A 23462-nucleotide genomic window follows, 5' to 3' on the forward strand; every position below is an offset into this window, starting at 1 on the left:
CTCCAAATCTTCTGTGTTGTATATATTCAAAAAATAAAGCGAAACGTTCCTCGGCAAATTAAGCAAATGCATGTGAATATCATTTTCATGAGCATGTAACTTAATAAAATAATATCAGTATTAGCAGAAGGAAAGTCATATATTAACCCTATAAAGAAATAAAATACGAGTAAAAGGCTAAAGTTATGGTAATTTAATAGTAAATGAAACAGCTAGATAGGCCAAATTGTGTGAAGTCATTGCCTGTGCATGTCAGAATAAATCTGTTTGACAGATGAACTTCGATGCCATTGTTAACATTTGTCTACAAGCATAAGAGAAAAAACACCTGCGAAACCTTGATCCTACCGCACCTAGATTGTTAGGGCTGCAATATGGATATTGTTGGACTCCAATGTGATATACTCAAGGCAGAATCACCTAGTGTTTAATTTACCCTGAAAGCTTCTTCATTAATATGTTAATTTCTGTTCATTTTTGCCATCAATTTTGTTTTCTTTGAAATTTATTTTGGCAGCATAGTTAGGTGAAAAATTGTCGTCTGAATTCCCTAACGTGGAGCTTTAATTAGGTCACAAGAAAGTAAAGAACTCGGTACAATTTTCAGTATGAAAGAGAATGATTTGGCCTTGACTGGACGTGTATATATTAGAGATAAACCTCTAGTATCGGCTTGAAATATGTCAGTAACCTTGGATGCCATTGCAGACATTTGTCTATCAATACGCATAGAGATGAAGCAACTGATATTTTTGTAGAAGTAAACCAATATGCCAGAGATCAGTCTATTTAGAGCCTTATAATGAATTAGACATTGTTTTTAAAAGTATTTTTTATTTAAAAATACATAAAATAATATTTTTTAAATTTTTAAATTTTACTTTTAACAATAATACATCAAAATAATTTAAAAAAACTTAAAAAATTAATTTTAAAATCCTACAAAAACACTTTTCAACCATGAAAACAAACACTACCGACAGCTTTCATTTTTAACAATTGGAATTACTAAATGCTAATTCTTTTAAACAGAAAAAAATCATGGGTTTAACTTATATATACAAGTTAAAAAGAACACTTGGCAGGTATTCCAGTTAATTTATCTGTGCGGGTGGCAGCAAAGAAGGGATAAGTGTAGAAGACATGAAAATTCAGTACTGGAAGCTTGAAAGCGTTAACGTTCCACCTACCTGGCATGGACATTATAGTATATATCTTCCTTAATAGTACCATCTAATAATAATGATATAGCAATCATAGCAACATTTCACGTGTAATGTTTAATAAATATGTTTATGAGCAAGATTAATAGTTTTAAGTAAAAAAAAAAAAAGTTCGAATGCATTAAATGAGTTTCTTAATAAAAACATTATAATTCTTTATCTGGGTTTTTTTTTTTTATCATGAATTGAGTTGAAATTTTAACACTGTTCTACATTTTATTTTATGAAATTAGATTTATAAGTTGTTTTGGGATTTTTTTATTTTTTAATTATTTATATCAATTTATTCACTATATAACCATTTGTGAAGCTTCTTTTCATAATAGATTTGATATTATGAACATTTAGAGATTATACAATCAGGTTTTTCTCTCTAATTTAGAACTATAATTTTGGTTTAAAAAACCCTTTTTTTTATCTTTCATTATATGCATTATACGTTGCGTCAACATTAATAATAATTTTTTCTAGAGTTAAAATAAATAAATAATAATCATACTTTGAAAGTGGGAGGAAACATGGTTGGTCATCTTCTATATATATTGCAAACATATTTCATTGGATTTTGTTAACACTAATAATTAAGAGAAATTGCCTCGCAAGCAAGAGAGATTTGGTTAACCCTGATTAAGAAATTAGGGAGCACGTCTTAGGTTAAAAAAGAGTGCAAATAAATAAATTGGGAACGCAATTTTATGGCTATACATGCATGCACTAATTGATGGTACATATCATATTGTATAGATATGTTTTAATTATAATTAATTAATATTTAATTAATACCACATACTTCCAATATATGCCAGCAACTAGTCAAACAATACCATTTCAAAAATTTCTTTTTTGCTCGAAGAAAAAAAAAAATCAATGCATTTGGCAGGATTTAAAAGCTATTATATTTAGCTAGTTGATAATTAATATACACTGACATACTACTCTAGAATTTTATAAATATTTACGCCATTAGTCTTTATGTCGCAATGAGAATCACAACCGAGTCTCAAAGGTTTTGAGTACCATGCATCTTAAATTCATGTTTGTGATAATGGATGATTATAAGTAATAAAATATAGGTATGTTATAGTTAGATAAGTATTTATTTTAAATATATTATGTGAATGATTTAACAAATATATTTATAGATGAAAAAATAGGTTTAGGTCCAAGAAAAAATCTAATCATACCAGATCAAAATGATAACTTAAAATAACCATAAATTTTGATCTGATTATTGGAACGCGTTTAAATTGTCACAAAAGTTTATTGTAGCCACTATATTGTCATGTAGACTGTCAAATCTTTAGCTGTCAAGATTCTCGTTCAGATCTTTGATTTTGATGGTTTTTATGATTTTCCTTATTATTTTCGGATTTTCAGATTTGCTGCTTTTTTTAATTTTCTGCTTTTTTGTTGTAATTTTTTTTGTTTTTTTTCTAGTTGAGGTAGGATTTATAACCTATTTAAGGCTTTGTAAATCTCCTAAGAAAGGAGAGTTCATTATTATTATTATTTTAAAGAGAATAGCTTTTTGAATTTAGGGTTCATATTTACAGTAATTTTTACTCATATAAAATTATCTGTTTTTGCTTGTTGCTATATTTAGCTAATGCTTGCATCACCCAACAGATAAAATTATAATGAATTGAAATTAAAAACAGACCAAAGAAAACAAGGGTTAGATTGACTAGTTTAAAAATTAATTGATCTCCATCCTCTTGCAGGTCATCCATTTAAATTATTCAGAAATGGCTGCCATTGGAAGACCCCTCCATGTGCATAAGCATTAAAGTTCGATGTGTCAGAGAGAGAGAGCACACACATTGCTAAGGACATTCTAATAAATCACAACCTTTTTACATTTCCTTCTGGGTTGACTCTTTTAACTTTAATATATATATATATATATATATATATATATATATATATATATATATATATATATATATATATATATATATATATATATATTCTTCTAGATGATTTTCCATTATAATTATTATATGAGTAAATATTTAATTAATCACTATGCAATCTTGAGTAAGATGTTAATGTTGCCATTATTCTCGCTTTGATTGCGTAAACAGCAAAGAATATTCATGAAAACAATATGATTACTTCCTAGACTTCAATTCTTCTTATTTTGGCTTAACAAGAAATAATTGCTAAGGGTTGTTGATAAAAGGAGAAGTGTATTTAGTTAGACAATACTTGTTTAGAGAGAGATAGAGAGAGAGGACATGTTTTTTGTTGTTGTTTAAAGCACTAAAAAGATATAAATACTAAAAAGATGTATTTATCTGTTTTTTCGTTTTAAAAATGTTTTTGAAAAAAATTTAAAATTTTTTATTTTTTTCTTTGCTTTAAATTAATATTTTTTTAGTGTTTTCTGATTATTTTGATGGGCTAATATCGAAAATAATTTTTAAAAAATAAAAAAAATTATTTTAATGTATTTCCAAGTAAAAAACACAACCAGAACCGCACTATCAGAATACTTATTTCTGTCTAATATAATTTATCATGCAAGAGTGAAATGAGAAATAGAGTCGCTGATGCTACCCTTTTAATTGTCAATTCCGGTATCCTTGGCTTTGGTAAAAATAGAAAATTAATCAAATTGCGTTTTTATAGTGTAGAGCATGGATGAACTGCATTGCATGTTTCAACGCAAAACAATGGTAGTCATGATTATCACGAGAATTGTTTCTTGCAATATGAACTTAAAATTAACGATGGGTTTTTGACTAATCGAGTCAAAACAAAGTTCATCATAGAAGAAGAATCTCTTGCCTAAGAAGTTCTAGATATCTCTCATAGGCATAGTTGATGTTTTCAAAAGTCATACCTCAATTTTCCTCTTCTACACACCCATTAATTATTGTAATCAGAAGCAAGATTTTAGCAAAAGTATGTTAATTGGATAGACGGCTGGTAGTGGTTCGAAGCAAGCGTTGGTAGAAACTTTGGAATTCTGTATGTGTTCAGTTTCGTAGCTTTTGTTAATAGAAACAGGAACAGTTTAATGGGCTGTTTAGAATTGTGGTAGTGGTGACGTTTTAAAGTGTTTTTCGCTTAAAAATACATCAAAATAAAAAATTATTTATTTTAAAAAAATTATTTTTGATATCAGCACATCAAAACCATCTGAAATCATTAAAAAAATTCATTTTAAGTTAAAAAAAATTCAAAATTTTTAAAAACACGGTCTGCACCGTGTTTCCAAACACATTCTAAATGTCCTAGCAATACAACTTATTCTAAATAACTCTTGATAAATGGTGGTTGATACGAGATTCAACATTTTTTTAACCATGAAATACTAGGTGATTAAGATTGTTTTTCAAAATATTTTTTGTTTAGAAATATATCAAAATAATATTTTTTTATTTTTAAAATTATTTTTGACATTAGCATGTTAAAACGATCTAAAAATTAAAAAAAAATAAAAAAATCAAAATTTATTAAAATTCCGGTATAAACATAGCTCCGTTCTAGACAGTAATCAACTTCCTTGCAAGGATGAGATACGATGGTTTTTCTTTTCTTTTCAAGTTAAGTGTTATTAACAGAGGAAATGAAATGACTACTATATCTCAAACTATAGTCATTATAATAATGCATGAATATGTTGTGAACGAGAATATAAAGGTATTTGATGCCATTATATTAGCGTTTGAAATATAAAGAAATTTCTTTTCAAATTTATTTAGTGATTTTGTGGTTAGACCTTATTTGATTTTGAATGATGACTTAATATGTAAAGTAATTTTTTTAATTTAATTTTAAAATAATAATAACTTTTTTTATTTGATTATATTATAGAGTAATATAAAGTTATTTATTAGACTTCATTAAATAACATAATTTTTTAGGTTGAGATTATTTTTGAATATGGTATAAAAAATTTAATAACTAAAATAATCAAAACTCGGGAGTTCAAATATCATCATTTTTGTTTTTAATTAAATTTGTAAAAGTAAACACCAGACAATATATATATATATATATATATATATATATATATATATATATTGATTACTAACACATGGTAGAGAAAAATTCAAAAAAACATATTCCTAACCATTTGGACCAGGAATAAATGATCGACATCTTAGTTATTAATGGCTAGGAATTATACAAAATGAAAATGCACATTTCTGCATTGTCGGTGCACAATTATGAACATTTCTCTCCAAAATAAATATATTATGCATAGCTAACCTAAATGCATTGACAGATCTAACGACCACCAAAGAAGAAGCAAGAAGATCTAAAGGCTGGGTTTGTAATCAGATCTAGTGGGCCAGAGAAAACGGGAAGCCACCACCTAACATAATTCAATAAGCTTCACACAACAAGATTCAAACACTCAACATTTGCATATACACACTCTCTACAACTTTATTCTATTTTCTCTTCCTATATATTTTTTTCTCCTTCTATATTTACCAACTTAAACATCGAAGTTTCCCCTACTTCTAAAAGGTACTTGTTTTATAAGTTCCCAGAGAGTAAATCTCTTATTTAAACCAACATCAGACATAGTCTAAAAAGCTTATTCTTCTCTGAAGTTTTCACAACTTTATTAATTGCATCATTTGTAAAAAATTAAAAAAAAAAAAAACTAGTTCATTTCTATTATACTTCTTACCAAAAAAACTTTTCATAGGTAACAAAACTCTAGTAAATAGAAGATTAATTAATCTATGTACTAAAAAAACTTCAACTCCCCAGATCTTCACCAGCTCTCACATCAATTGCAAGTGCTCAACAATGTTATTCAAGCTATACAAGAATAACTTCTCACTCTTTCATTACATCAACAGAAAACACAACACGTAGCTCCATTATATGCATTGGTACAAAGACATTGCCAATTCTATAAAGGAATGGTATAATATGACATGCAAAGTAATCACTATACTCTATCTCTCTAAAGAAATCATTATGAAGAGCACTCCTTAATAGGCCATTTCCACAAGCATGACTATTTCCATCAATCTTCCTTTGAAACCTACTTGTATACTCCCAACTGAAAAGGAACAAGAAGCAAGATAAGATCAGTAATTAGATGAGTTACTAAGAATGAACATCACTTTTACCAAATGGGAGACTCCACTATATCATTGAGTGTTACACAGAACATCACTTTTACTAAGTGGAAGACTCTTCACTATGTCATTGAGTGTTACACACTCGTCTCTTCAAAGATTGTGTCTTTATTAAGACCAATTTGGATAACTATATTGTTCTTACATATCTCAAAGAGCTCATATAAAATATCAGAAGCATCATAGATCTTGTAACACAAAAAAGTGATGTTATATGTAAATTTTTCTCGATAATATTTTGTGGATCTACTTAGGTGTGGTGTCACAACCTTGAATCTAGCTCTACCTTTGATCTTCACAAACTTTATGTTCTCTCACTTTAGCACTAGTATACATGTTGAAAAAGCATGCTTGAGCTCTTTGACATCACCAAATGAGAAAATGAAAGTACTAGAGCATAACTCCAAATATTTAACAAGAAAATCTCAAACATAGAAAATTGACTCAAACTCATTTTCGTTAAACTCCTGATCAGTGAATATTACAACTACTCTTTATAAAAATGCCAGTATACTCTAATTGACAAGACTTTTCTCAACATGAAATAAATAATGAAGAACCATATTTGATTAGAAGAAGCAAATGTGACCAGACAAAGATACCTTCGTTTCTAGATGGTCGAAACTACACAATGCTATTAGTCTCCTACCAGGGCATTCAAGAGGAGCATTAAGAGGTCCATTCATGATCTTCTGACATTCCCTGAACTTTTAAACGCACCTCTCACCACTACTTGTGTTGAGGCATTTGTTACTGTTTAGCAAAAAAGAATTTATATGATACATATCTCTTATGAACAGTGGCACAGGGAACCCTTACAAATTCTACTAATTTCACCATAATCACACATGAAGCTGAGGAAGTCATGCCCTTAAAAAAAGAAACAAATATTAATCTCTAAGCGCTATCTCTAATAATTTATAAAGACGAAAATGCAACTTGAACAAACAGGAAAAAAATCCCCATGATGCACTAACCGAGATCCGATAATTTTTAAAAATTATATCTCCATTATCTTTAAAACTTTTAAATAAAAGCAGTAATATTTCTTAATGTCTCCAATAAAAAAATCTTCATGGTCAGATCTCAATGTCTCTATTGAATTGTTCATGTCTCTAAAAGTATCTCCATGTCTCTAATGCAAAATCTCCATAACGAGATCTCTATATCTTTATTGAAATATCCATGCTTCTAAACATGTCTCCAATATCTCTAACAAAAATCTCCACATGAGATCTTCATTGAAATCTTCACATGTTCATACAGTATCTCTTCACATGGTTGTTTAATACATTTTTCTTTATCATTCTTCATTTTCTAAGCAATAATGTTCTCTACTCTAATAGGAACTTATAAACTAATCAAACTCAAATCTAGGCAAAACACTCATTTTTCTTGCAAGCATATTAATGAAAGCATAAAAAATGTAACATTTATACAATAATTACTTTCTTTCCCGCACTGTTGTTGGTCAAAGTCTTTCGAACATAATTATTTAAAAGACTTAAAAGGGCAAATAATGGTTAATAATAATAATAATAATAATACCCATTTGGGCCAAGCCTAAATGGTTAGACATCCTAGTCATTTAAGCTAGCCTTAACAACTAAGATTCCTGATCGTTAACAGTTAAGAATTATGCAGAATAGAAATGCACATTTCTACATTTCCCATGCGTAATTATTCATACTTCTCTCTTAAATACATACATTTTTTCATAGTAAACTAAATTTTATAGACACATCCAACGACTAAAGAAGAAGTAATAAGATCTAATGGCCAAGAGAAAAGGTGAACCAACCACTATTCAACATAATTCAACAAGCTTCAAACACAGAACATTTTAAAATACACATTTCATACAACTTCATTCTATTTTCTCTTCCTATACATTATTTTCTCCTCCTAAATTTATCAATTTAAGCATTAGAGTATCTTATGTTTCCTTAAAGGACTTGTTTTGCAGGAAACATTGTGCCTTGAGAGTAAATCTCATATTTAAACAAGCTCGAGACATAGCTAGAAACGCTTATTCATGTATAAAGTCTTCATGACTTCATCACTAACCATCTAAGTAATCCGACAAAAATCATATACTCGTTTTTTTTCTTTTCAGTTTGATCATTTTATGTTGATATATTTTGCAATTAGACTTGGTATTTTGTTTCATTTTCTATCTATAGACTTCTTGTGTCATCAAAAATCTAGGCATTTGATTTTCATTCGACCATGCAAACAATTGCTCAATTTTTTTATTTTCAAAGAGATTGAAACTAGAGAGACTAAAATTGACAAAAAGAAAAATGAGAGGTTGTAATGGAAGATAAAAACAAATTAGATTGCGGAATTCAAAGAATAAAAAAGAAAACAAGAAGAAGAAAATAGAGGGGTAAAGGTCATCAGCGCCATGTCATAGAGAATTATGCTCCACGTGTCGTCTAGGGAAGATGTGGAAGCCGAGGTAGTTCTAGGAACACCAAACAAGACCATCTTGGGAGGTATCAAGAGCCCACATGTACCACTCAAATTTTGCAGTGCTTTTTACACGTTGGTCTGTACTATGCATGTGCTAGCCTTTCCTTTTCCTTTTCTTTATTTTGGTCCTTAATTTTATAGTAACTCTTCAATTAAGCCTCAAATCTCATTTAACCTATATAATTTAATCCTTAATTCACTAATAACTCTTTAATTAGGTCCTGACTTTCATTTAATGTAATCTTTAATTTGATAATACATCTTTAATTAAGGCCCGAATCTTATCTCACTCGAGCCAAGTCCTTTTCTTTCAATTTAGCCTCTTATTCTCTATTAATATCTTTGATTTAATATTGATTTTCATATGATCCAAGCTCAAATAAGGCCAAAAAATTATAGAATAGAGAAATAGAAAGGAAAAAGATAGATGCACAACTGAGTTAGCGTATTATAGTCATGTCCATGATAAAGGTCGCACATTTGACATTTACCTTTATTGACCATGTGTGATCTAATATTTCATCATGTCAGTATTAAAACGACAGAAAAATGTCATCTTTTTTGTTGTAGGCCAACCCCTTTTTTTTCTAGTCATTCGAGTTGACTTTGAACTTTCCAGATCAATTGGCTCACTTCGTAGCAACTCTCACATGATAGATTTGAATATCGATCTAGATAAGAAATCAGGTCAAGAGTTTTCAAGGTTAGGTCATTGGCCCATGTTTATTGATATTGTCATTGAGTTCCCCATAACTTGCTCTTTTTTTTTTTTTTTGTTCTAATGAGTGGAGTTTGACTATCATCGACTTATAGTTTTTTAATTATACTAGGTTTTGATCGAGTCAACCTTATACGTTATGGGTTTACATCATTTTTCTTAAGTTCATGAATCTATTTGTTATGCCTTGAATCCATACTTGTAGTGAAGCAAGGGTAATGAAGGCTATTTGGAGATTTTCCACCACTTTATAATTGATAAATCCCTATTAATAGTTGGAAACGACTAATGCATATAATCATCCACTCATCCTATCTAAATTAGAAACATAACCTTGAAAGATCAAATTTGTGCATATGTTCAAATTTTAATTATGAATGTACTCAGTATATAAAATATTTTAAGTCAGCATCATAGAGTGGTGTGATATTAATTAGTATTTGGCTTAAAGCAACTTACTATAGCATTTTTCGAACGTGTGTGTTGCTGCAATGACCCTTCCCGGACGAGGTCTGAAAAGTCTTTTGTTTGGTTGGGGAGTCACCACTCACCACCTAGTATTACGACTGAACCCTAACCGTTTTCTTTTCCAAAAATTCTAGGCAAGGGACTGGTTGCGTAAATTGAAGGTATTGGCACCCCTAGTACATCTTACTTGAGGTAAGTTGCATTGTTTTTTATTATTATTATTATTGTTTGCTATGATCTAATGATGTCTATCTCTACTAAGTTACTATAGAGGATTTGCTATGATGAATAAACATTGACTTTCTAGGTCAAGAACTCGGTTTGATAAGGCAAAGTATCCTCAATTATTGTTTAGGCTTCTTTTGAGGGTAACACTAGAATTTTTACTACCACGTCATTCCAAATAATATTTCAAATAAAATTCCTTGCAAATTTTATCCTTATATTAGACGTGAATGAGTTGTATTATTTATAATAATATTTTGGATATTAACCTCATACATGATTTTTTATCCTTATATTAAGGTGAGAAATAAAATTATTTTTCCTAATAATATTTTGGATATTAACCCCTTTTAGGGTTTTTTTATCCTTATATTAAAAGTAAATAATATTTTCTTACAAAAACATTTTTAATTTTTTTTAATATTGGCCAAAATCCTTGTTGTAAAATCCATGCAATATATTGTTTTTAGAAAAAAAAAACATGCCAGAGTATTTTAAATTTTATTTGGAAAAAAGACATTCAAATAATTTTAGAATTTTTTTGCCATATGCAAAAAAATATTTTATTTTTATTTTTTATACTTTTATTTGGTAAAAACCCATTTTTTCTTGAAACAAGACTACCCAAAATAAGCCTAAAAGGTGTTTGTCAAACACACTCTTAAACAAAAAAAAACCCTTTAACAAAACATGGCAAACCAAATAGGGTATTAAACCCTTTGTCCCAATTTTTTTTTATCCAGCCCGACCGAGTTGACTTGAAATTTTTTGTTCGACCATAAACTGAACCTAAAATATTGGTTTAACTCGAAAACAATCTAAAAACAAAACCAAAGCCATAAAATAGATTATACACCCAAAAATACAAAAAAAAAACTTGAACAAAACGAATCAAATACCAAAAAAAATAAAGATCACCAAGAACAATCAAGAACACCGAAACGAACCTAGCAACATGGAACCCAAAACAAACCAAATTTGGTCAAAACAAAGGAACATACATGTTGGAAATCATGCAAGGATCAATAATATAACATCCATTCACTTCAATTATAATTTAAAAATCATGATTTTATCAAAATCGTTTTTAGTTCAAAATCAAAGCTCTAGAATTAAAAACTATCTAAACACATTATTGATGCGAATAAACACTAGATTATTAGTTAATCATGTGTAAGAAAGGGTTCTGCGCAAATAAATAAACTGAAATTGATCCAAACCTAGGAGATAAGGCAATGTTCTTCTCAACTACACGAAAAACATTGCCTAAAAACCTAGAAAAATGCCCAGCCAAGGCAGCCATTGCCAAGCCCAAAAATAGGTATTTTTGGCGTCTAAAATATGATATTTTTATCCCAACAAGTCATAGTATTATACACAAATATGTTTGAATAAAAAACTAACAAAAAAAACATCAAAATCAAGCCTGCGATACCAAATAAAAACCTATCATCTTAAAACAACCTATATGTTCATGCAACATGGATTCAAAATTGATTTTCTAAATCCATTTTATGCATGAACAATCCCAACAAACTCATGGTAAACACTCTTGCTTTAACATGCATAGCTTAAATTAAACAAAAACTAAAACAACATTATATATCGAAAAAACAAACTTAAACAACAACTTTAATATATCAAAAATATAAAAAGACTTCAAAAGATCATTAAATAAAAAACATATAGCAACAAAGAGGTGAATGCAACATCACTTGTTAAGCATCTCAAACCTTTTTTCTATACTTGTAAACATAAATATAAAACAAAACAAATAAGGAAAAAAAACTAGAGTTTTGGGAGGTCTTGAATCCATTTTGATCCCTTGATCTTGAGGGAAGTGTTGTAAACCCTTCATAAGAACTCATTGAGGAGCCTTTGTGTGTGAACCCACGTAAAGCAAATCGATTCTTGCTTGATGGTTGCACTATCGGGGTTGACTGAGTTGCTCACTTTCGAGACTTCATCAAAGCAATTCTGACATTATCGTTGCCTAAGGCCACCTGAAGTTGGTAAAGCGGGTGCATACCTTTCATTTAAATCCAATTTTGCTCAATTTAGAGGTCAGTAACTTCATATTCATTCGTTTGAAATTATCAACTCGATCAGTCAAAACTGTCAAAACATAGATGCAAGCTAATGAACGACACGTCATTCACCTTCTCTTCATTAAGTCTGAACGACACATCATTTAGTGTTCTTAATTTAGGATTGACTAATGTCAATTGAATCTATGTTCTTCCAATTGCTTTTAATTATACCCTTAATTGCCTCTAGACTTTTAATTTCATATAATTTTACCCTTGTCAAACTCAATTATCAGCCCCAAAGTTGACTGTTATTTTCATTTTAGTTATTGGTTTTGAATTTGTATATTTTAACCCTCAATTGACCAACAAACTTTTAATTTCTTCAATTTGACCCCTAATTTGATTAATTTCAACTCCTATATTCACGTTTTTTTTTTAATTTGGTCCTTGGTTTTGGATTTCTTCAATCAAGCCTCTAATTGCTCGTCAAACTTTAATATTTATACAATTAAGCCCCTAATTTAACCAAATTAACTCTTAAAAATTACAATTTTACCCCTAGACTTTAACTTCTTCGAATTAAAGCCTAAATTGACTTTAAAAATCAATTTTTCTTGCAATTAAGCCCTCAATAAATTCAATTAAACCTTGAAGAATTCCAATTGAGTCCTTAAACATCTAATTTTGATTTTTCCTCCTTAAATTGAATTTCTTTCTACCAATAGTGCCTTCATCAGTCGAAAATACGCTATTAAATTTTTCAATCTTGTATAATTTGATCTTTCTCTACCCGTCTTCGTAAATTTCCTAGGCGTTCTAGTGTATTCTTCTCATTGATATATTTTTTTATTTTCGTCCAATATTTTTTTGATTTTTTTGTTTATGGAGAGCTCCAAAATAATAACAACATTATCAGTGACAATGCTTGTGTTCCATTTTGAAATGAAAGGTCACCATACTTGGATTGCATTGTTGGATTAGAGCAATAATACATAACAAATTGATTGGATAACCATTAGAATCCAAATAAGCTACAAATTATTTGAACTAATCGCTACGAATAGATTAGGGACTTGAGTTAGGTGATCAATCAAATGAGTTAACGACCTCTGGTGATGTGATTTGAATTTTGTTGGAGTGGTAGATCACAGGTCTTTGTTGCATCATTACAAATCAACTTGGTGCATCTTTTTAAATTTTTTTAGCAGTTTTTTTTCTCGAAGATGACTCGCATCATTTGACCAGCTTCTCCCACATCATAAAAACTTAAAAGATCTCACGTTCAAAATTTAAGAGATATTTTATGGAAGTTCAGAAATTATGTGAGGGTGTCACCTTTGTCTATACCTAATTAAAAGCTGCTGGCCATTTCATGGAGAGAAAAAAAAATCAGAACAACGAACAAGAGTAAAACCTTTTTTACAACTTTAAGAGTAGGTTTGATAGCGGAAGAGATTTGCTAATTCTCTTTATTTTATGAATTCGAACTTTGAAATTATGTTTTTTAATGTATTAAATTGATGTGAAATTAATTTATAATATTTTAAAATTGTTTAGAAATTATATATACTCACACCACACGAGAAGCCATTTGGATCAATTCATTGCATAAAAACGTATCAATAGAGAGATTGTGGAGTATTATTTATTTATTTATTGATTATTATCATTATTATTATCAATTTATTATATATAAATAATAAAAGATTGAGCTCAGATTAGTCTCTCACCTATAACCCTTTTCTCAATCGGGTCCTCAACATATATATTTCTAACTAATCAAGGTCCCCAACATATCAAAAATCCTCAATTGGATCCTTTCTTCAAAAGACATGTATATATACTCTCAATTAGGTTCCCAGCCTGTAGATAATGGTGGGCATATCTGTCAATGTAAGGATCAGATTGAGGGCTTTTTATACATTTTGGACTCGATTAGTAAAAATATAGTGTAGGACCCAATTGAGAAAGGGTCAAAAGTTAGGTACTAATTTAGGCTATCCCAAAAAGTAATAAATAAGTAAATATTGAGGTACGTACTCATCACATTCATGACCCCTTTATTTTAAGTTCTTGAATTACTTGCGGTTTCTTAGCATAATTTTATTTGCAATGGAGCAAATTAACAACTTCATGTATTTTAGAGGTTATAATTAAATGAGTTGACTTGACAATATAGTTATAAATCTCGGACTGGTTCAAGGATCGACCATGGACCTAGTTGGTTTAGGTCTAGACCAATTTGTGTTAAAGAAAAAATATGAGGAAAAAATTAGTTCATCCTATGAAAAATCCAAGTTGATACATGACTTGGTTGATTTAAAACTAATCCTGTCAAATCCAGTCCTTTATTTATTGATTTTTAAAAAAAAAATTAAAATAATATCATTTTAATCTTTTAAAAAAAAAAAAAAAGAGGTGAGACTTCATCACTTATCTGGTTTTATAACTATTCTTAATTATTATTTCACTTTCGTTATTTCCATGGGCGTTTTTGGATGGTACGAAGAAGAGGGAGGAAAAGGCATCCTGCCAAGCTAGGCTCATCACTCTTCTCACTCCATTTTCTATGATTGAACAATAACTTAACAGCAATAAAGCCTCGTCCCAGATTAGCTGGATTTGGCTAATGGATTCTCCAACAATTCAGTCATAAACCAAAGCCATGTCAATATCTGAAAAAACCATAAAATACACGATTTTCACGAGCTGCATCCCGCGTAAACAAACGATCCCACTCCGGTTGAAAAAGAAGACAAAATTAAAACACGATGATCTGAAATGATGATACGTTAGGTCATGATGTATGTTATATATATATACATTACAGGTCGCATTCAGTTCAACAGAAATGATGAGTCCAGTCTGTGGAGGAATGAATTCCCGTCCTCATGTGCGTGCATGCTAGCTAGTACATATGGAGACTTCCTGCCCATCTTTACTTGTTACCGTTGAACTATGACTAGAATGTCCAAGCCATATATGCGATGCCAACATTGTGTTCAAAACTTCTACGCAATTGACATTCCAAAGAGAAGTGTAAAATTCTTACCTACCCAAATGTCAAGCCATATATCTCCCTCCCATCACGTACGTACTTACTTCTCGCAAAACGTTAGGTCTAAATGGAAAGTGATTACTGACTAGTATACAGCACAATTGCACGTTGTGTACAAACAGTAGCAGAAATGGCAAGTCCACAGGTCTAAATGGAAAGTGTTAGCTAGCTTGCAGTATGTTATCGTTTTTAGACAGCACAAAATTGAGCGGTATATTTTATCCCGAATGCAGTATATTCATGTGATTCAATTCTATTTTATTTTACTATGACAAATGTTCATTCCAATCTCTAATATTCTTAACATTTATAGTTTATTTCTCAAACTTCATTTACATTACACTTCGGTCCCTGGAGAGTTATAATAGATGTTTAATAGAGATGATTATTTTTGTTGAGAATCTTTATTTTTTGTATGAAAATAAAGGATCAGATGAGAGGATATTTTGATTTTGATAAAGGGAGAGAAAACATTTCAAAAGAAAGGGTCCAATTATGAAATTTTAAATGAATGAGCTACGTTTCTTCTTTTCATAAATAATGAGGACTAAACTGCAAGAACTTTCCGCAACATTCCACATTGCTAAACAGTTGTAAGTATAATTTTAATTGTAGTACCTTCAAGTTATAAATTATAAAAACTTGTATTTATCATGTCGTAATAATTTCTCATATCACTCAATAATTTAACTCATTATCCAAGTAATTTTAAAAAGACCAAAATTATAATCACAATTTCATCAACTTTCGAGTTGTGAAGTAATTTATAAAAAAAAAAAAAGCAAAGTTGTTTTATATAATTATCTTTTAAATGTAAATTATATATATTATTTTTCTAAATGTAAATTATATTCAAATTGTGTTATAAAATTTACAACTTCAGTTGTAAAGTAATTTTAAAAAGAGTAAAGTTTTTTTATACTTACGAGTTTCAACTGAAAGGAAAAAATAATATCAAATAAATTAGGGTAAGTGATAATTTAACAGACTTATTTAAAAAGTCTTTACCAGCCTCAACTTTCAAGAAACTTGTCCATAATATTGGACTGTGTCATCTTAAAAGTTTATCATAAAACACATACTTTTGAGGTGAAGTCAATACAAATTGTACTCTTTTTCCTTCGCTTAGGTTTTTTCCCATTAGGTTTTTCTTTGCAAGGTTTTAATGAGGTAATTTGATATTTTTGTGAATCCTGAAGTACTCAAATATAGATCTTGAAGTATCTATATAAAATTTTCTATAGAATTTTGAAATATTCAGAAATCACATAAGAATGTTGTACTCTTTTTTCTTCACTTAGGTTTTTGCAAGATTTTAATGAGATACATTTTAGTACATGGCAATTCAAACGAAAGTGTTATAAAACCTATAATTATATATATTGAATTTCCATTAGAATCTCTTGGATTTCATGACTCTTAGGTTTAGTCTCTTGGTTTTTCATGACATTTGAGTTTTCTAGTATCCTTTAAATGTTCTCAATTTTTTCTTCTATAAATAAATTACTTGTCTTGTATTCTAAGCATTGAGAAAAATATATAAGAAAATATATTCTGAATATGTATGTACAAGGGCGGAGCCAGAAATTTTTCCTGCCCTGGGCTATTAAATAAATATATAAATTTTTTTAAAGATAAATTATTAACTCATGTACATGAATTTTTAAAGTTAACAGTAAAGTTTTAATTCAAATACATTATCTAAAATATTAAAAAATAAATTTGAAAGTATATAAAATTAAAGTGAAAGTAAAAATAAATTCACTATTAAAGTTACATCCTTCGATATTTTGTGGAATATAATTCATCTATAATCGAATCTGAATCGATATTGTAATAACCCCTCAACCGGGATAAAATAACAATCTCATGTCAACTGAAAAACAAAGTAATTAAATTTTTTCCCTCTCTCAATTCTTCCTTCCTTCACTTGATTCTTTCTTAGATTAGTATTTATTGGACTTTGTAAGTTTACAAGGTTATTCTCTCACTTTTCTTATTTTGTTTTCCTTGGATTTTTTTTATATTTTTCCCTTACTTTTCTCTCTTTCTCTCTCTCCTTTTCTTTTCTTTCTTTTTCTATTCTGCTCTACCCAGTCGGCAACATATAAAAGGAAGAAAGAACTTATTTGTTTTATTTTTTAATAGCAAATAATCATTTTACCCTTAATGAGTCGTTTTGTTTTTATTTGACTCTTTTTTTGTTAGCACTACCAAAATCTGTTCATTCTAAAATTTTAACCAGATTTTATTCAATATATTTTAAGATCCCTCGTAAAATTTCAGCTCAATCTGATGGTCAGATTGAAAATTACACCCAATAACGTAAAATTGATCAAATTGTGATTTTTTATCAAATTTCTGAATTTCTTCAAAAATTCTGAAATTTTAACCCAAGCTAAAACATTATATTAAAAGGCTCCACGTAAATTTTCAGAATTTTTTGATACCTCAATTGAGAATTACAAATTTTCTTTATATAAAACTAGTAAAAAAATATTGATAAAATCTTGACATAGGCTATAGCCCACCCTAGCCCATGCATGCATCCCCCCTTGTGTGAGTGATTACTTGTTTTTTATTTTTTTAACAAATTGTTATATTTAAAAATAAAATAAATACTATTCACTTTAAGAAGTAAATGATTATGAACTGTTTAGTAGATTACGTATTATACCCTGAAAAATTATTTAATCTCTTTGTAATGTTGCTAATGCTATGTAATTATTATAATTACCAACAATTAAATATTTGCGCTTGTTTCATCATAAACATTATTTTATTATATCCCATAATCTTGAAAACACTATAATTACATTAATAGCTTCAAATAACCACTCAGTCAACGAGTAATTATTCTATTTAGAATTATACTCTCTGAACTATTAACAACTCCTTGTTTCGATAGAATAGGTAGAAATTATACAGCAATGACTTGTATGAAAATTACAGCAAAATTATTAGGGAACGGTAGAGCTGCATGCTTTCCGCCTAACGGGGTGGAAACCATCGTCCAAGTTCCAATTCCAAAAGGTACTAATGTGTCATATACAGCCTGCCGGCCGGCATGCCATGGATGGAAAAATATTATTTTTATTAGAAAGTAATATAAATTATATTTTAAAATTTTATTTTATAATTTAAATTATTAGATTAAAATGATTTTTTGATATAATATCAGAGTCTTAATAACCAAGTGGTTAAGAGTTCAACTCTCATCATCTTTATTTATTTCATAAAAATTAAGCACAAAATAATATGAATTTGTGCAAATTTTAAGTTTAAAGAACTTTTACTTGAGGGGATGTATTATAATAATATAAATTATATCTTGAATCTTATCTAATAACTTAAATTATTAAATTGAGATAGTTATTTTAACTGTTGTTAAAGTCGATATATACACATGGAGACTAAAATAGGGTTTTGTCCAACTTGATGTCCTAGGTAGTTATTGCTTCTGTAAGAATTAAGGTCCTGATTGATGAAAATGGCTTAGCGTGATTATCGGTCAAGGTACACTACATGCTGCTGGAGACTGCATTGACCCTAGCCGATTGACGAAACATGCATGGGTCGGGAGGAATAATTGATTGTTGAACATTTTCTAAGCCATGGTGTTAATATCATTTTTGAATTTTTATAAAAAAAATTAATAAATTCTCTTTAATTTTAACCCTAAGATTTCAGCCAGTGTATTTTCATTAGGCGACCCTTTGAAATTGATACCCTAAGATTATAGCCATGTGGTTTCAAATTCAAGTCATGAGTTCATTCTTCACCATGAAGAGAGAGAGCAGTGATAGATATTAATTTGGTGATGCATTTCCTGTTGACTTTATAACCAAGAAAACATGTTGCCAACATCTCGTGACATATGCAGGAAATAATTATACGTCTGGTTTCGTTTACAACATGCCCCGTGATCTCTAGAGAGAATGGATTCTAGCAGCTAGCTTCCTACGTACCAATATATAATCTTAATTAGTGGGCTAACAGTGTAACGAGGAATATTAATTAAGTTGCAATTACAAGCCATAATATATAATGCCAACCGATGGAGTATTTGGCTATTTGCTTTGCTTGCAACATTGTATAAAGAACTTTGTTTATTCATGAACTTCTTTCTTCTTCTATTTTGCCGGCCCGTATATAACATTACAAGAAGAATTAAGAATAGCATAAAATCATTTTGCCGGCCCGTATATAACATTACAAGAAGAATTAAGAATAGCATAAAATCAATCTTGAGGGATGTAGTTTAACTAGACAGATCCTAAATTTGCTCCCTTGAGATCACAAGTTCGAGTCCTATAAACCTTAGGGTCACTGGAAGGTTACATGATCTAATTCAAGGCCCGTGGGATTAGGTGCGCTCTAACTAGCCTAGACACTTATGTTAATAAAAAAAACATAAAATCTTGTAACTGAATCTCGTATCTTCAAATATGACGAGAAAATATTCATAAATATAGGTATTGATTTACAAGAAAGCAAAGTTGGTGCAAGATATGGTATACATTCAGTGATGCATTCACCACCACACAATTATAATTAGGTATTGAATACATGCATTCTAGAATATCAATCTTTCACCTCACACAAAACATGGAGACGTTTTAACACATATTTGTAATAAAAAATAATATAAATTATATCTTAAAATTTTATATAACAGTTTAATCTTTTAGGTTGAATTGATTTTTTGGTATTGGTATCAGAACCTTAATGATCAAGCAATCACGAGTTTGAATCTCATCATTCTTATTTATTTAATAAAAATTAAACATAAAATAATATAAGTTTTGTGTAAATTTCAAGTTCAAAAATCTTTCACTTAAGAGAGTGTGTTAGAAAATAATATAAATCATATATTAAAAACTTATATAACAACTTAAATTTTTAAATTGAATTCATTCTTTGACCATTCATCCAACACCTACCGATTAACTCTAAATACATAAATAAATACAAGAATTCTTAACGTACAAATAGGTTGATCGTATGCACGGCATATATGTGTGAGCATATATAGAAACCCATCGTTTTTTTTTATGGTGAGTTTTTTTTTTTTTTTTTAGTTAGTTGTTTCATTGTGGACATTAAATTCTTATAATTGTACAAGTGAAAGACAGGGTGTTAAAGTTGCCTGTCTTGGATTGTAGAACCTACGTAGCAAACTTGCCAATCACTCGTTCATATGGACATAACATAATCCTAAAATCTAAACGTGAATACCCAACAAAATATTAAAGTGCATGTTCTTGTTTCCAGAATTTCAGCACATCGTTGAATAAAAGGGTGTCCGTTCATTTGTACTTGATTGGAATGCCGACCACAACAGCAAGTGTGTGCTTGGAAAATCCTTTCACTTGCACATGGATGTGTTGATGATTCTGCAAATCTTGGAATCGGGTTTGTGTCAATGTCTTGCAGGATTTTATGGTAGTTCTAACAAGTTAAAGATGTGTCTAGTTGTCGTCCTGTCCATGCTATAAGAACGTTGACCTCGTAAAAGACTTTGAATTTTTAGTGTTGTTGATGGGTACAGCAAAATAGTTTCTGCTCATTTTGATCATTTCTAGGCCCAAACAGAGGGTAAGGATTGGGTTCAGAGAAACCTAAAATCATCTCTTCTACTCCTATTAATTGTATTTGGGCAAGCCCAAACCCAATTAAATATTATTGGATCCAACCTTTTAAGTCTATTTTATTATAATTACCTCTAAAATAGACTATAATTAGATGTTTTGGCAGCACGAGGTCTTGTGGCATACTTGTGCGTTGTTGTGAATTTATAAAAAAAATTATAAAAAAAAAATTATATGGAGAAAAACTGTTGCAATTCATAATATTTTTAAGGAAAAAACTATAAAGTTGAATTCTCAACCAGTTTAATATTTAAAAAGTAAAATCAACAAAGATAATTTTCAAAAAAATCATAAAAAAACAAAAGAAAAAAAAATCAAGCAGGGAAACACTGTAGCAATCTATAGTGTTTCATGAGGAAATCTAAAGTTGTAATTCTCAACCAGCTCAATATTAAAAATAATAAAATCGATGAAGATAATTTTAAAAAAAATCATAACAAAAAAAAATCATGTGGGGGAACACTGTAGTAATCAACGGTGTTTTAAAAAAAAAACTATGAAGCTAAATTCTCAACAAGCTTAATATGAAAAAAAAATAAAATCAACAAAGACCATGTTAAAAAAAAATCATAAAAAGAAAGAAAAAACCATATATAGAAATATTGTAGCAATCCACAATGTTTTAAAGAAAAAATTACATAGCTAAATTCTTAACCAATTCAATATTCAAAAAAATTGGTAAAGATAATTTTGAAAAAAAAAAAAAGAATAAGTCAATTTTAGATAGAAAAAAAAACATGTGGAGAAAGATACGGTACTTTCCCCATGTTTTTTAGAGTATTGATTAATATATCCTATCCCTACAAGGATCCATCTTGGGTATATAAATTCATCATTTATTTTAAAAAAAATATATATTGGGAATCAATCCTCCCAACTCATGATCCGCACATGGTTTGGATCTTATAACTATAATTAATATAAATGTTTGAGCAAAGCACTTATGAACACTGCAATCCGGGTACCTGATCACGAAAAATATTTTTTATATATACACACAACAAGTTTAGCAACTATAGCTTAATTTCAGACTTGCAAGAGGAGTCAATACTCAGAGAAGTAACAAAAAGAGTGATGTCGCAGGTGCTTAAAGCCGTTGCATGTAGTTTCAAGATTTTGATCACTTCCACTTTTCCATGTAAAGAAGATGTCGATACGAAGTTAAATCTCCCAGCTATAAGATCTTGCAAGAAATAAGGATTTTTTATCAACGCATCGGCCATAAGATCAACAGAAGTAGTGATGTTAACCTTGGAATGTGCTGGGATCAAGTCTGCCTGAATCGGAACTTCTGCCACAATGACTCCATGGTAATCAACATAAGCTGTGCTGTTGGTGAACTTGAAGCTCCCATAATTAGGATTGTCAATGGTGACAACCATGCCTAGGGTGACGTTCAGTGTCACATTTGGAGAGCCACCGAATTGGATGTTCTCGAGACCAACAGGGTTGGCTATGATACTGGGATTTTTAGGCTTGAATACTGTAAGTGCTAAGGTTGTGAAAACAGCAGCGAGAATTATGATGAAAATTGTCGTCACACCACAGCAAATCTTGAAGCCTCTCATCCGAGTCATGGTGTGATGAGATTGAGATCAATATTGACCTGGCTCTGCTCAAAGAGAAGATTTGGCAGAAAAATATGCGACTATGGAGATTGGAAATGTGGTGTTATCTAGCTAGAAACTGTGGTATTTACACATAGAGGGGTCATGTTGCTGTCGATTAATGCTATTTTGGCAAAGGTTGAATGCTAAATTTATGCCTTTAATGTGTAAGTGCATAAGAATCTGTGTAATTTGGACAGACATATCTGTATGGCCAAAAGCAGTCATCATGCTCATTTTGGATCAATGGAAAAACAATTGGACAAGAAAAAGAAAACAAACAAGGAGCCCAAAGTTTGTCGCAGAGAAATTTCTTTTAGATTTCGAGAAATTCTGCTAGTTGTAGGCTTGTAGTGGACTGCAATTCATGATTCAAGGGGGCAATAAAGAATGTTAGAATAATTTCTAGTCCATTGGACTTCTAAATCGGTGCCCCATGTTATCAAAAATGGCTTTTTTTTCTCTTTTTTTTTTTTTTTTTTTTTTGCTATTTTTATTGATAACTATACTATTAGTACACCATCTTTATATCTTTTCTTTATTGGGTATATGAACTTTAATTGTTCCCTTTTTTCTGACATGTACTTTGACATTTGCTAAAGAAAAATTGCAATGTTGGTGCACCAACTTTTAGTTTTTCTCAATTAAGTACATGAACTTTTATTTTTATTTTTTTCTTTTGATATACCAAGTTTTCCCATTATTTCAATCAAATATTTTTAGAGCATGATCTTAATGATCTTATTGCATGATAGAATCAAGTGAGTGCTAAGCTGGAAACAAATTGTAGGTGTAGAGCTGAGGTTTGGTCTTCAGACAATTTGTTTAACTTTAAACATTTCGACACTAAATGAATTTCTCCCAAAATTAAAATTCAAATATATTCGAGAATTTGT

The 23462-nt window shown here is 29.7% G+C and overlaps 1 protein-coding gene across 1 annotated transcript; it reads right to left on the reverse strand.

Moving 5' to 3' along the window:
* Positions 1–21972: 21972 nt before the first annotated feature.
* Positions 21973–22536, reverse strand: LOC7489908 (uncharacterized). The gene has a single exon (XM_002302845.1). The coding sequence runs from the start codon at positions 22534–22536 to the stop codon at positions 21973–21975; it is 564 nt and encodes a 187-aa protein (XP_002302881.1).
* Positions 22537–23462: the final 926 nt, after the last annotated feature.

This window comes from Populus trichocarpa, chromosome 2 (assembly GCF_000002775.5).
Source record: "Populus trichocarpa isolate Nisqually-1 chromosome 2, P.trichocarpa_v4.1, whole genome shotgun sequence".
Lineage (NCBI taxonomy): Eukaryota > Viridiplantae > Streptophyta > Magnoliopsida > Malpighiales > Salicaceae > Populus > Populus trichocarpa.